At 37.3% G+C, this 13,699-nt stretch overlaps 1 protein-coding gene across 8 annotated transcripts in view; it reads left to right on the top strand.

The window, feature by feature from the left end:
* The window catches only part of FREM1 (FRAS1 related extracellular matrix 1), a 183,984-nt gene that overhangs the window by 160,175 nt on the left and 10,110 nt on the right, over positions 1-13,699 (top strand). For 6 of the 8 annotated variants that reach the window (XM_053656306.1, XM_053656309.1, XM_053656307.1 and 3 more), the window contains 2 exons: positions 7,460-7,545; positions 9,270-12,423. In XM_053656306.1, coding sequence (XP_053512281.1) covers positions 7,460-7,545; positions 9,270-9,469 — 286 coding nt within the window. In that variant the 3' untranslated portion in view covers positions 9,470-12,423. Of the gene's footprint in view, positions 1-7,459; positions 7,546-9,269; positions 12,424-13,699 lie in introns of those variants that run through there. The other 2 variants (XM_053656310.1, XM_053656308.1) reach the window with 1 other exon arrangement.

The raw sequence follows: 13,699 nt of genomic DNA, 5'->3' as shown, positions 1-13,699 counted from the left end.
AAAGACATTCACAACAATTTCTTATAAAAGATCCTTTTTATAATAATAATAGTTTGGGTCATTTGTCTTTTTTTATTTATAGGAGTTCTTTATGTTTTCTCTATCAAAAAAGCATACTGTAAATAACTGTTTTGATAAGTTATCTTATAAACAGTCAAGCAGAATGAACTTCTAAAACTTCTAGTGATATGGATAAATCTCAAAAACATTAATAAGAAGGAAGCAACTCAACATAAAAGAATATATATTATATGATTGAATTAAATAAATAAATAATACTAATCTATTGCTTGTTATTAGAAATAAAAACTAGTTATATCTGGCAGGAATTGTGGGGTGACTGGATAATAGAGGATGCTTTGGGTGGTCATTCGATGGATATATACCATTGTCAAAATTAATCAGATTGAATAATGTACAATGTATGCATTTTAATGTGTGGAAATTATACCTAGATTTTTAAAAAGCTAACAGGATATTTTAAAAATATATTTAAAAACTGATCAAATTAACCATGCTTTACTTCACTGATGTATTTCATGTCCTAAATATAAGTAAAGGTAACATAGAGGTCAGTCAGTGGCTTTCATGTGTTTGTTGATAAGTTGGTGGCATAAAATAAGTAACATTTTAAACTTATTTTATTTATTTTTAGGAGTAGGGGAAGGGAAGGAGAAAGAGGGGGAGAGAAACATCAATGTGTGGTTGCCTCTTGTGTGCCCCCTACTGGGGACCTGGCCCACAACCCAGGCATGTGCCCTGACTGGGAATCAAACCAGCAACCCTTTGGTTGACAGGGCAGCGCTCAATCTACTGAGCTACACCAGCCAGGGCAAAATAAGTTAATTTTTAGAAAATCCTACTGATATTTTTTGTTTAAATACATTTATTCGCATAATACTATATGTTAAACAACAATGAAGACATTTTCCCACCGAAGTAACCCAATGTCCCTGTTGTTACATGATGCTGAGCTGGCTCTGGCTCCTAGTGACTCTACGAATGAGCATTATCTACAACACCCTGTCCTCAGCAGCCCGGCTCAGCACCTGTGGACTCATGAATATGGCTTCTTTATGGAGTCAACCCACCTACTATTTGGTTGGCATCCTTTCATGCTGCCTTTTATTTTTATCAGCATTATTGTCCTTCCAAAGAACCCTGTCCTCTCATGATGTGCTCGAAGTAGGACTTTAGTTTTGTTATTTTTGCCTATAGTGATGTTCCAGGCTTACTTTCTGTAGGACCTGCGTGTTCATCTTTCTGGCGGTCCAGGGTCCAAACGTCTATTTTAATGTTTGTCTTAAAAATAGTGGAATGGGTCTTTTTCCTCCTTAAGGAAAGACTTTGATATGGAGTCAAAACTCTCTGAATTAGTAAGGACAAGGTTACAACATGCTACAGAGGGAAAGATATGGTGTCTCTACTGACAAAAATGAGGGCAAGTGCAGAAATGCAGTTTCTGCTGGGATTTAGCAGTAAAGTATGATGAGCAGAGAAACAGAACCTCAAACTTCAGGTGTAGAGAAAGCCTCACTATTCATCTCCCAGTGGTTTATATAACAGTGCAAGGAACTCCAGTGGCCTTAATGAAGCTTTACTTGCTTCTTAATGTTATGAGAAAAATAGGTACAATATGGGTCAAGTGATATCTTTCCATCCATTCATCCATGTTGGTGGAAGGTCACCAACTGTCTTTTCTTAGAAGAAGTATTCTTTCTTCTGAGATTACCATCTTCTAGCTCTTTGGTGTCAAAAATCATTTCTATGACAACTCATAGTAATATTGTTGATGTTGACAACTTCACATGTTGTTAACTTCATGTTGACAACTCTGTATTTGTCCTCCAACATCTCTGTTTATTTTATTTTATCAATCCATCTAATTGCAGCTGGATTTTCATGGTGAGTAAGACTAGTTACAAAGGGTTTGTTTCATATACCTATACTATTCTTCAATTCATTTACCCTCTAATACAATTAAGACCCAAATTAATTGGAAAACCTAGCTACTTCCGCAAGTATTTGATCTAAGATTTCATCTACAACCTGATTTGAAGCACCTTGACCCCATGACCCTTTTACCCTAGCCTGACCTAGTTCTACAAGCCTCTTTGCCAGTAACACTTTCCTATATATTACATGTTATAGTTTATAGAATTCTTTCACATTTACTAGCTTATTTGGTCCTCCCATAACCTTGGTGAGAAAAGCAGGTGTTATTATCAGCATTTTACAGATACTACAAAGACATTTGGGGAAGCAAAATCCCTTGCTTATGGTTATACGAGCTATGGATAACGAGCTAATAAATGAGAGAGAGGACATAATTTTTTTTATTATACTCAGGCATCTCTCATCTCAGGTATACTGACAAGGACTCTCATTTTAACTTTGTGTTAGGCTAACCCAAAACAGTTTTTCAAAACTATGTGTAAATAATTTTGTATCTTTCATAGCAAAGACGTATTGGGATTTCTTAATGAAATTATGAATCTGAAGTTTCCTTTGGGTTAGAATCAAAATAACCTGTTGGGGGCAAACCTGAGGTACGATCAAGTTTTGAGATGATAGATTTATTTATCCAATAATTATTTATTTGAGTACTTACTGCTGAGCAGGTCACAATCTTAAGTACTGTCCCCTGGTATTGACCCCACAACCCAATATCATCAATGCACTTCAGAGATACAGACATTTAAGGACTCTTTAAAAGTCCTTAAATCCTGCAATTTTCATCAGTAAAGTTGTCATACAGTCCTAATAATTTTCTTCCACATAACCCTTCCCACAAAGATCTATCAAGAATGTAAAAGGCAGAAAACTGTACTTGAAAAATAATTAAGAAAAAAAGGGAAAAAAGAATGTAAAAGTCACTGAATTTAAATTATAGAATTTACCTTTCATTGAGTTGATGTCTTACTATATATGTTCAATTAAAAAATGGACTCACAAGGCAAAAATAGACACATAGATAGAGAGCAAGCTGACAGCTGACAATGGCAGGTGGGGTGTGCGTTGAGGGGCTGGGTGGGGGGAGGGATTGAGCAAAAAAGAAAAAAAAACTCATGATGTGGACAACAGTGTGGTGATTGTCCAGGGAAGTGGGAGTTGGGGGAGGATGGTAAAGGGAGGGTAAATGGTGATGGAAGGGGACTTGACGGGGCAGTGAACACACAACACAGTGTTTGCGTTGGAGAACTGTGCACCTGAATCCTGTGTAATTTAGTTAATCAGCGTCACTCCAATAAATTCAATAAAAAGGAAAAAAAGAGAAAAACATAAAAATGAAAAAAGTTCTCTGGAGCTAAGTGTAATAATAAGAGTTACAAGTAATATTTGTTGATTGTAACTACAAAAACATAAATAATATTAAAAATAGTATAAATGGGTAGATATTTTGTTCTAAAATAAACTATTATAAAAATGTAAAATTCCCCTCTCCCCTATTAATTCAAGGAAACTAGTGATCATATCTAGCAAGTCAGACAGGAAATAAGCAAGGTCAGAACTAATTTGTTCATAACGTTTTGAGGATATTCTCATGAACTCTGGTCTCAGAATTGTTTTAAACTGGAACTGTGATTTCTTTTTAGATGTAAAATTGAGAAACAAGGGTTTTTAGGAGCAATTGGAGTTTTTCATCATATTGTATGAAGTGACTAACTATGTATTTATCAGTAATATAAATATTTTCCAATTATACATCGTCCATTCACCATATTGATCCAGAAATTAAAACATCTATCACATACCATTTTTTATAGCTTTCCAGTGTATATAAGAGAGGCATGTGCCCTGACTGGGAAATATATAAGAGAGGCAAAGAAAATATATATGGTATGAGATTTTTAAAATATCATTAAAAGTTTCTAATTTGAAAACTTTAATGGAAAGAATGGGTATGAATATTTTGTCTGATTTCATTGGTATGATAGTTCAGTATGCATTTTATTTCAGAAGAACAGCAAGAATGAGTACTCCAAGAATAGTTAATACTAGTTACAGGCATTTCAGAAACTGTCCAGCAGCAGATAAAAAGCAAACTAAAAGAAAAAATAAAAGATCTCCACATTCTTTTGCATTAGTCATTTTTAGAGGAATATCTTTGGGATGCAAAGGCACCTCCTTGGACAATTTTCCTCTGAACCCCAATTTCTCCCTTGTCATTCAGCCTGTTTCCATCCATCCTATGGGCCACCCTGCTTCCCTTCACCCATTATTTTTTCTGTTCATTTTGTTCTCTTTTTCTCCAACCCATGTAACTTGAAAATGAGTATTCCCCTGGGAATTATCAGTTCTTTCTGTGGTATAAAAATTTATAATTTCCACATTTCATAACCTGGATGTTTACTTTCTTATGAAATATGTTTGTGAGATGGCTTAGATTCTGTAATTAGAATTAATATGCACCCAGTACGCCTTTGATCTAGAATTAATATGCACCCAGTACGCCTCAGGAACCATTCTTCAGCTCTGGGCTGTGTTTCCTCTGGCCTCCCTCACTGCTTGTACTTCCTCCATAGACAGTCATTCACAGCATCCGGGTTTCAGGGGCAGCAACTTTTACTTTATCCCTGGTCCCTAATGAGATCACTAGCTCGAGTCAGTCTTTATCTCCAATCTCCTTTCCTCCCCGTTGGCATTTTATTATTTTTCTAACCCAGAGGAGCCAGACTGCCAGATTGGGTATTTCTGGAATTTACATATTGTAATCTCATCTGCTCACTTCCTTAGGTTGTCACCGTACATTTGATAATTCTATTATTATAGATCATTATCTTTGAAGCTGTTTAGTTTTTCCACAGGAGCGTCTGGAACCCCTGCTGACCTATCCTTAAACAGTGACTCTGAAATATATCTATCCTTAATTAGAAAGTTTTGAAAAGTAGATGTGCATTTCTGTAACTAGAAACATTAAGGCTTCTCTTGTAAATATTACACTTTGAATGACTTAAAATTTCAAAGCCTGTCAAAGATTTTTTTTGCATGGATGTCTCTGTATTTTATTTTTTCTTCTCTTTATATTCATATCTACATATCTAATAACCATCCTACCTTATATGTATATGAGCATAAATAGATATTATATTTTTATAAATCAACATACAAATGCCTGTTTTTTTTTTACAAATAACTGTAGTCTCATATTTTACCTATCCTAAACTAAGCTATTTCCCCATCTCAATCTGTTGTGTTTTGTTTCCTGAGAGTCAAAAAGGGAGTCAAACTAGCACTTGACCAACTAAAATGGATTTTATAGTCTCTTTCAAAAATAGTCTAAAAATCTTAAAGCAGAAGGAGATGTTAAATAAAACCTGCTACTTCCTGATGATGAGACGAGGCTGAAGTTACATCTGTAAGGGAAGAAGGGGCCGGGCAGAAGGTGGAAGCCAGGTCCCCCACGCTCTCTCCAGTATACTGTATAGACTAGGGAAGTCCCTGGAGCCTTCCCTCGGTCTGTATTTCACACACATGATATTCTGTGTTCTAACCCTCGGCACATTAGAATGACCATATTGGATGTGAGGGGCTGGGGACAAGGTCTGTTATCATATCAGCTGGACTGTCAGACTGGAGCTGACAGTGAATAATGACATCAGAGACAAGGCACAAAACTCAGCTACAGCAGCCGAAGGCCATTTGGAAAAGGAGTACAGAGCCTTACATATCTCAGAAGACCTAGAAGTGCCAGTGCATTATAGAACGGTAAACTGCTGTTACTGGTGGGGGAAAAACATTAAGAAATGGGTGAATTATATTCACTGTATGTGATCTGGAAAAGCAAAGAAATAGATCTGAAGTCTGGAAAGACATAGGCAAAATGAATGAAATTAAATTCAACAGTTTTCTAAACTTATCCAAGTATTACTAATTTTTTTCTATTTTTGAAAATATTAATCATGCAAGAAGATCATGGTGACTCTGTTTCTTGTTGGAAACTTTCTGTTCTAAAAAAAAATAAGAAAATAATTATAGCTTTCTACTTGAAACATTTTTAAAGAGCTTTTAATGAGCCCTGCTGGAAAATTAGACACAATCAAGTATTGCTTATAGGAATAATTCAGTTTGCTGCTAAAATAATTCCTAAGGAATTATCATGCCAGTTAGAATGTCTATCATCAGAAAGATAAGATAAATTTTGGCGAGGATATGGAGAAAAGGAAACCCTTGCACACTCTTACTGGGATTGTAAATGGATGCCACCACTGTGGGAAACAGTATGGAGGCTCCTCAAAAAATTAAAAATACAGCTACCATACAATCCATCAACCCCACTTATGGGAATATATCTGAGGGAAATGAAAACACCTTATTGGAGGGACATTTGACTCTCGTGTTCATAGCAGCCAATACATTGAAACAATGTACGTGTTCATTGCCGGGCGAATGGATAAAGAAGTGGTGGTACATGTATACAATGAAACAATATTCAGCCATAAAAAAAGAAAGACCTCTTGTCATTTGTGACAATATGGATAAATTTTGAGGGCATTAAGTCATACAGAGGAAGACAAGTATATGATTTCACTTTATGGGGAATCTAAAAACCAAAAACAAAAATCATAGGAAAAGAGATCAGATTTTTGGTTACCATGGGTGGGGATGTGGGGTGGGGGAATTGGGTAAAAGTTGTCAGAATGTGCAAACTTCCATTTGTAAGAACTCGGGAATGTAATGCATAATGACTGTCATTAACAATGCTCTGTGGCTTAGGAGAAAGTTGTTAAGAGAGTTCTCATCACACAGAAAAGTTTTTTCTTTCTTCTGGTATCTTTAGGAAATGATAATGTTAACTTATTGTGGTAATCATTTCACAATACATGTGAGTCAAGTCATTCTGCCATATACCTTAGGCTTACAACAAAAACAGTTCTGTTGTAGGCAGGGGGCATATTTTTAAGAACAAATGCTTTAACTTCTATACAACGTATGAAAGTGTGACTCGAGGCCACACTTGTCTCACCAAGTACAATCAAGGACCACAATCATTGGGTGTTTGACTCAACACACCAGGCTCAACCTGCAGGCCTCCAGTAAGTTTATCTGCATTGTTTGGGTTACCTCATGGAACAAATTAACTGGATAATTGCCAAACTTATGCCATTTAGAGATAAACTTCCTATAAGAGGAGTAATATTTTGACATTAATTAATCTTTATAAGTAAGCAATTGCTGATTTTCTAAAAAATATATGTAAAACCTATGAATTTGTGGTGTAACACCCAGATATTATGATAAAATGTTCCTTTCTGTGCTAGGCACTTACCTTACCCTGCGGATACTCACTAAATTAAAAAAAAAAAAAGAGTATTAAAATCTAGGTAAGTTTTTTACTGCATATGTACTTTTTTCTATTTTAAACTGAGTTTGATGTCTGTTATGCGCGTGTCCGCAGAGACTTTGAACTCCTCCTTGTCACTGACGCTCTGCTCTCCTTTGCATTCCCTGCTTGCAGGCACCTGGGCAGTCTAGTGACGGTGCTGTCCAGGCAGCACATGCGGTGGCTCTGGGACTTCAGTGGAAGCAAGCCCTTCTGGATAGGTGAGTATCTGCGCGCGCTGCGGAGGCCAAGTGATCGCGGTTTGCCGTGGTGAGGGACGGTAGATGGTTGCACAGTTTCTTTTCAAATTCTTAACTACACAATAGTTTAATTTTTAGACTTGTATTTCAAAGAAGTAATAAGGGATGAGGTTCTACATATAGGTAAGACAATTCAACAAATGGTATTTCTAAAAGTAAAAAGTTAGAAATAGCAATAGGGCATGGTTCAAAAAATCATAGCCATGTGAAGGAATATTTATTGTTTAGCATTTTACAAAAGCATCAAACACTGTATTAAAGACATGAACAAAGGCCTCGTGTTTATTAATATTCAATAAATACATGTTGGGTGAACATTATACATAAAGTATGTAATGCATTTGTGGCAAGGTATTAAGTAAAAAAGCAGAGTGTACAACCATATGAAGCAGGAAATAATTTAAAATAAATTTATATACATGAGTTATATATATGCATTTCTATATTAATACATATGTAAATATATTAAAATATATTTAAAATGCAAAAGAATTAGAAAAGTTTAACCTTCAGTTGGGAATTATATGTGGTCTTAGTTTTATCCCTTACTTTCTGAAGTTTTAATATCTCCTACAATTTTAACAATAATACAAACCCTTTCAAGCAACTGACCATCTCTACTTAGAGGTATTGTGTTTCAGGAAACTCCAACAAACTTATTCTTGGCTTCTCAAGATCTCTTTCCTACGCAGTGAGTCTCTAAATTCTGAAATTACCTGGGAGTATTATGTTAAGGCTAGGGGATGTTTTCTTTATATCCACAACACTGATTTCAAGGCTCAATCCCCACAAAGTACTTAGGTATAGCCTGATCCAATCAATAATTCAAGGAAACAATCTAGAACAAGATAGGTTATTCCTAACCAGGAGTACTTCATTTTATTATACCCAAACATACTGACTGAGACTCGGTTGGAGAAGGTTGTGTGTAACTGAGATTGTTTTCATGGTCACATTTGGTTTGGGAGATGTCAGGTCACGCTATTTCAAGGGAGCTGTTTCTCATTTTCTTCTTCTTTCTCTTATAAAAAAGTGTGAGGGGGAGGAACAACTTCTTTAAGAAAAATTGCAAGAGCTTTGCAACATTAAAATGTAATTTGCAAAAATTGACAATGGAACTAGAGAGGCAGGTTGAGAAAAGCTGCTTTCTGTTGGAATTGTTGCAGATTGAAAAGATCTTAGGCTCCAGACTAAAAATAATACTTAGTAAGCTACTTCCATATAGGAAAACCAAGACACTGAAATAATGAGGAAGAAAGGCAATGGACAAGAGTATATCCGTGTCCTTGCAATGGAAGTTCTTCTGCCTGTAAGATAATATAAATAATAATTGCCGTTATTAAACATGTGTATATGCCCTGTGCTTCACATGCATTAACTTATTGCACCCTCAAAGCAGCCCTAGTATACTATTTTTATTCCAGTTGATAGATGGGAAAACTAAAACTTAGAGTGGGTAAGCAACCTGCCCAAAGATGCCCAATGAGCAAGTCTGGAGCTAGGATTTAAGTTCGGATCTGCCTGACCCCAAAGCCTCAAGTACTTAGTTGTGCCCCATGGGATCCCCAGTCCCATTCCAAATGTTTCACATTGTAGGCCCATGTTTGCTCAGAGCAATAGACTGATAGGATATCCAAGTATAAATGTAATAAAATCGTTTGGCACATTCTTTTGGCTCACATTAGGTTTGAATGACAAAATGCATGCCGGCCACTGGGAGTGGATCGGCGGTGAAACTGTCACCTTCACCAGCTGGAAGAGAGGGCCTGTTCAACGTCCAAAGCCTGGCAAGAACTGTGTCTTGGTTCAAAGACAAGGAAAATGGCAAACAAAGGACTGTACGAAGGGCAAACCTCACAATTACGTGTGCTCCAGGAAACTCTAAATGTAACTGGCCTATAGGTGCCCAGTGGGATTTCTCACCTATTTATTTACGGGATTTGTGCATATCGTTCAATAGAAAACAAGGTGTCACGGCTGACTTGCTACATTTTTTCGTCATAGTGTATGAGTGATTGTATTTAGTAAAAAAGGGAGCATAAATGAATAATTCCAGGAAGATTGATAAATGAATATTTCCTGCAGGAAGAAATGCAATTCTTGCATCTCAATGCTTTTCAGAATAGATGCCTGATGTGGCGTATGGTGCAAGATTTGCTTGTTCTAGGAGACCACCCCCCTGACCCCATTCCATATCATAGCACCAATTTCATGGTCTTTGGGTTTTTTTATCCCAATACCTGAAATGAGCCCATTCTGAAATCAGTATTGCAGGGGCTTCTAGTACTTCATTGCAAGTGAAGCTAACACTAGTTAAATCAAGGTTAAATTGCAAAGGGATGCGTTGCTTCGTCCCTTCAGAGCCCTTTCAGATGTGGAACCTGAGATAAAAGGGTGTGGGTCAGAAGGAGAATTCTCTGTGGTGAGAAGGGAAAACTTTAGATGGAAGAATCTTGCCAGTGGAAGCTCGTCTGCACAGCTTTGGTTCGGGTAAGAATTCAGAGGCTACCTGTGTTTCAGAGGTCTGCAGATCTCCTTTTGCAATAAAAAGGTTGGCACCGTGCTATTCCAAGGCTAATGATTGGATTCCCCCAGCCATACAGAGTCATGATAAATTTGAAGTAATATGAGCCTTTCCATTCTTTCATGTTTATAGTACTGACTAGAATTTCTCAAGGATATTTGGAATAAAGAGTATATTTAAATGATAGTTAATATATGGAAGTAAAACACTGCTGTCTCAGAAGTGTTCCAATGAACTATGCTGATGAACAAGGAAAAATAATACTGAAAACAAGGCCCTTGAAAGCCTATATTCTCAGAAAGCATTTTGATATAATTCGAGCCCTTAAATTTTTGATCTTTGTAGAAATGCCATGTTAACTTGATTCTCTAATGTAAAGGTCCCTTATTAATTTCTAATGTTAGCTGAGTGAAACATTGTTGTAGTGAAGCATGTTGCAGACTTATAAGAGCTCCCTCCTAAAATTAAGTTTTAATTATAGGAAATTAGAAATTTATGTCTCAAACATTTGCTCAAAATTTCCCTCTTTTCAGAATCACTAAAAAATATGGTTGCGCCAAACGTAACTTGCTGTACAAGCACCAGTGTAACTTCAGAGTCAAAATGAGTGACTGAGCAGACTGGTATTTCAGTGCGGGTTTTATTACAGTAATACCTTGAGTGCAGCTAAAAAAGACTGAGGAAATTTAGTCAAGTTTCTGGATATAAAACATGACAAGCTTATTTTATGTCCGTTCATTTATCAAGATTTTGGTTAGTAGAGGTATTTACAAGAGAGGCTGGGATAAGGTGCAGACACACTATCTCCTAATAAAGTTAAACATCACGGTGGAGTCGGGAGGCTCCTCACCTTAAACGTCACAGGCAGGCTCTGCACTGGCAGTGCCCGCGTGTCTCCTGTGGGACACACGTAGTCTCTGGCATTTAACCAAAAGGCGCAAAAGCCAATCCTTTGTATCAGCTCCAACCCCCTCTGACCCACTGGCCTCTGCCGTGTGGATTGGTGAGATGCCAGATAAAGAGAGGAAGAGTGTCTAAAGGGTCACATCCTAAGAGAGACAGTTAAAGTTGGAGAAACGAGGAATTCAGGGGACACCTTTTCCTACTGGAACTCTAGAATATGTTGACTATTTAAAACTGAAACTCCGCAGCAACTGTGGAGAACCTGTTCGGCACGGTATACGTTATTATACAGTGACTGTAACTGCAGTGACAGTGATATTAAGTGTAATTGCAATGTTAGCACAAGGAGACTCTGTTTGGATTTTTTATAGCAACCAGAAATACTACTATAATGTTTAAAAATATTTCTGATTGTGAAGGCAGTAATCAAGTTGTAAAATACAAGTAATGGAAAGAAGATACAAATAAAAATTCAGGCAAGCTCCAGCTGGTATGGCTCAGTTGGTTGGGTGTCATCCTGCAAACCAAAAGGTCACAGGTTTAATTTCAAAAGATCTGGCACATGCCTGGGTCTCAAGTTCAGCTTCTACTTGCAGTGCATATGGAAGAAAGGCACCAACTGATGTTTCTCACATCGAGGTTTCTCTCCCTGTCTTTCTCCCCTCCTTCCCCTCTCTCTAAAAATAAAAATTCAGGCAAGTGTGGGTGCTGGCTAATATTCATCATGACCTTCATTTCTTTCTCAAGACTCGGCTTCTTTGGCAGAGGTCGAGGTGGGAGGGGTGGGCAGGAAGAAGTAAATGACCGTCATGGTTCTCTCCACCTTGGTTGGTCACTGTCGCCTTTGAGGTTCTGGTTGCAATGGGAAGGAAGGAAATAGTTCAAGGGTAGAATGGTAATGGCAGGTTACAGAAGAGGAAAGGGGAGGGAGGAGAGAAGACTTAAGTAAGAAGAGGTGGTGACTGGTGTAGCTAAGAAGAAAAGCACCAGAAGGAATGTCCTGGAGCCACCCAGCTCTCTTCACACTTGAACACCAACTTGGGGAAAGACCCAGTTTATCCAAAGGCATCAGCCGAGAACAACTGTGTATAGCTTTTCACAATCTTGTGATGTCTGGTCTTTAACAAAAACCTACATGTATACAGCATATATTTGCTAAACATTAGCTTGTAAAGCATACGATAATTATTTTATCTCTTCTGGGGAATGGTAAAAATGAACCAGATGACATTTATTTACATTTCTGTTTTTTAAATTTTTAATGCAGCCAAGAAGAATATGCAAATGTTCATTAACAGTATAGTTCTGTGTAATTTAAACCATAAATTGGTGCTAATTTTTGCAACCAAACAGCATATTAAATGTACTGTACCTAGTTTTGTATCATACTTAATAAAACAAACATTTCTGAACCAGTGTTCCTTCTGTTTTTAACATTTCACATTTATTCTACCACTGGAAGAAGAGATGGAGAAGAACACTCAGCGTGCCTTTTCTGTTGACTTCCAGATCAGCATTTAGTCACATGGCTTCCATCCATTCCCCTAGCCACCCATCTATTCATCCACTATTTATTCAGGAAATATTGGATATGGAGTGCTAACCCTGCATAGCGAATACATGCAAATTTCTAATGAAATAGATTATGTTTATTTATTTTTTAGAGAGAGAAGAAGGGAGAGAGAGAGAGGGAGAGAAACATAGATGTGGGAGAGAATCATCGATCAGCTGCCTCCCCCACATGTACCCCAGCCAGGGACCGGGCCTGCAACCCAGGCATGTTCCCTGACCAGGAATTGAACTGGTGACCCTTTGCCTTGTGGGGTGATTCCCAACCAGCTAGAGCCCTAAATTGTCAGGGCTCTAATAGTGGTTTTTTTTTTTAAGTGTAGAGCTTTTTATTAGGGAGGATGTTACAGAGGAAATCACTGATTACATTATCCCTTTTCTGCAGTGGAGAGAAACACAGTGATACAAACAGCTCAGGATGTCTTTTGTTATATTTCTCTCCTGATTAGGACACCGGCGTTAACTTCCTGAGTTTATAATTAACTCAAAGTGTTATTGACAGCAGCCATCCAAAATTTCCCATCTGCAGATCAAGTTAGGATCTACAGTTTTCAAATCTAACTTTTTGCAACAATTATTTTTTTCCAAAAAGACAGCAGTATGTGTCTCTCTGTGTCTTTGAGATTCCTGGACTAACAAAAATAGAGAGCTTTGATGTCACCTCACCTGATATCCATTCTGTACAACAAGGAAGACTAAAGTCCTCAGAAGTTAAAGTGGGAAGAAATTACTTCCGGAACTAGTGTCTTCTAATTATTCCACACCATCTATTACCACTTGGAGCAAGTGGTTTTACTGTTGTCAAGTAAAGCATCTTTGAATGACGAATATGATTAAATTCACCATGTACTTGAAAACATCGTAAGTAAAAAAAGATGTACACAAAAGGCATGTAACCAGAATAGGCAGATCTATAAAGACAGAGAGTAGATCGGTGCTTTCCAGGGGTGGGAAGGAACCCAAACTAACGGCCGACGAGTGCCATGTTTCTCTCTGAGAGGGTAGAGATGTTCTGGAATTGAATAGTGGTGATGGTTGTGTTGCATGCTGAATATACCGAATTATGCACTATACGATGGTGAATTTTGTGTTATAGAAAGTGTATCACACTGAAAATGC

The sequence above is a fragment of the Artibeus jamaicensis genome, unplaced genomic scaffold (assembly GCF_021234435.1).
Source record: "Artibeus jamaicensis isolate MK-2021 breed Jamaican fruit bat unplaced genomic scaffold, CSHL_Jam_final scaffold_1964, whole genome shotgun sequence".
Lineage (NCBI taxonomy): Eukaryota > Metazoa > Chordata > Mammalia > Chiroptera > Phyllostomidae > Artibeus > Artibeus jamaicensis.
This window is presented reverse-complemented; position numbering and strand designations above follow the sequence as displayed.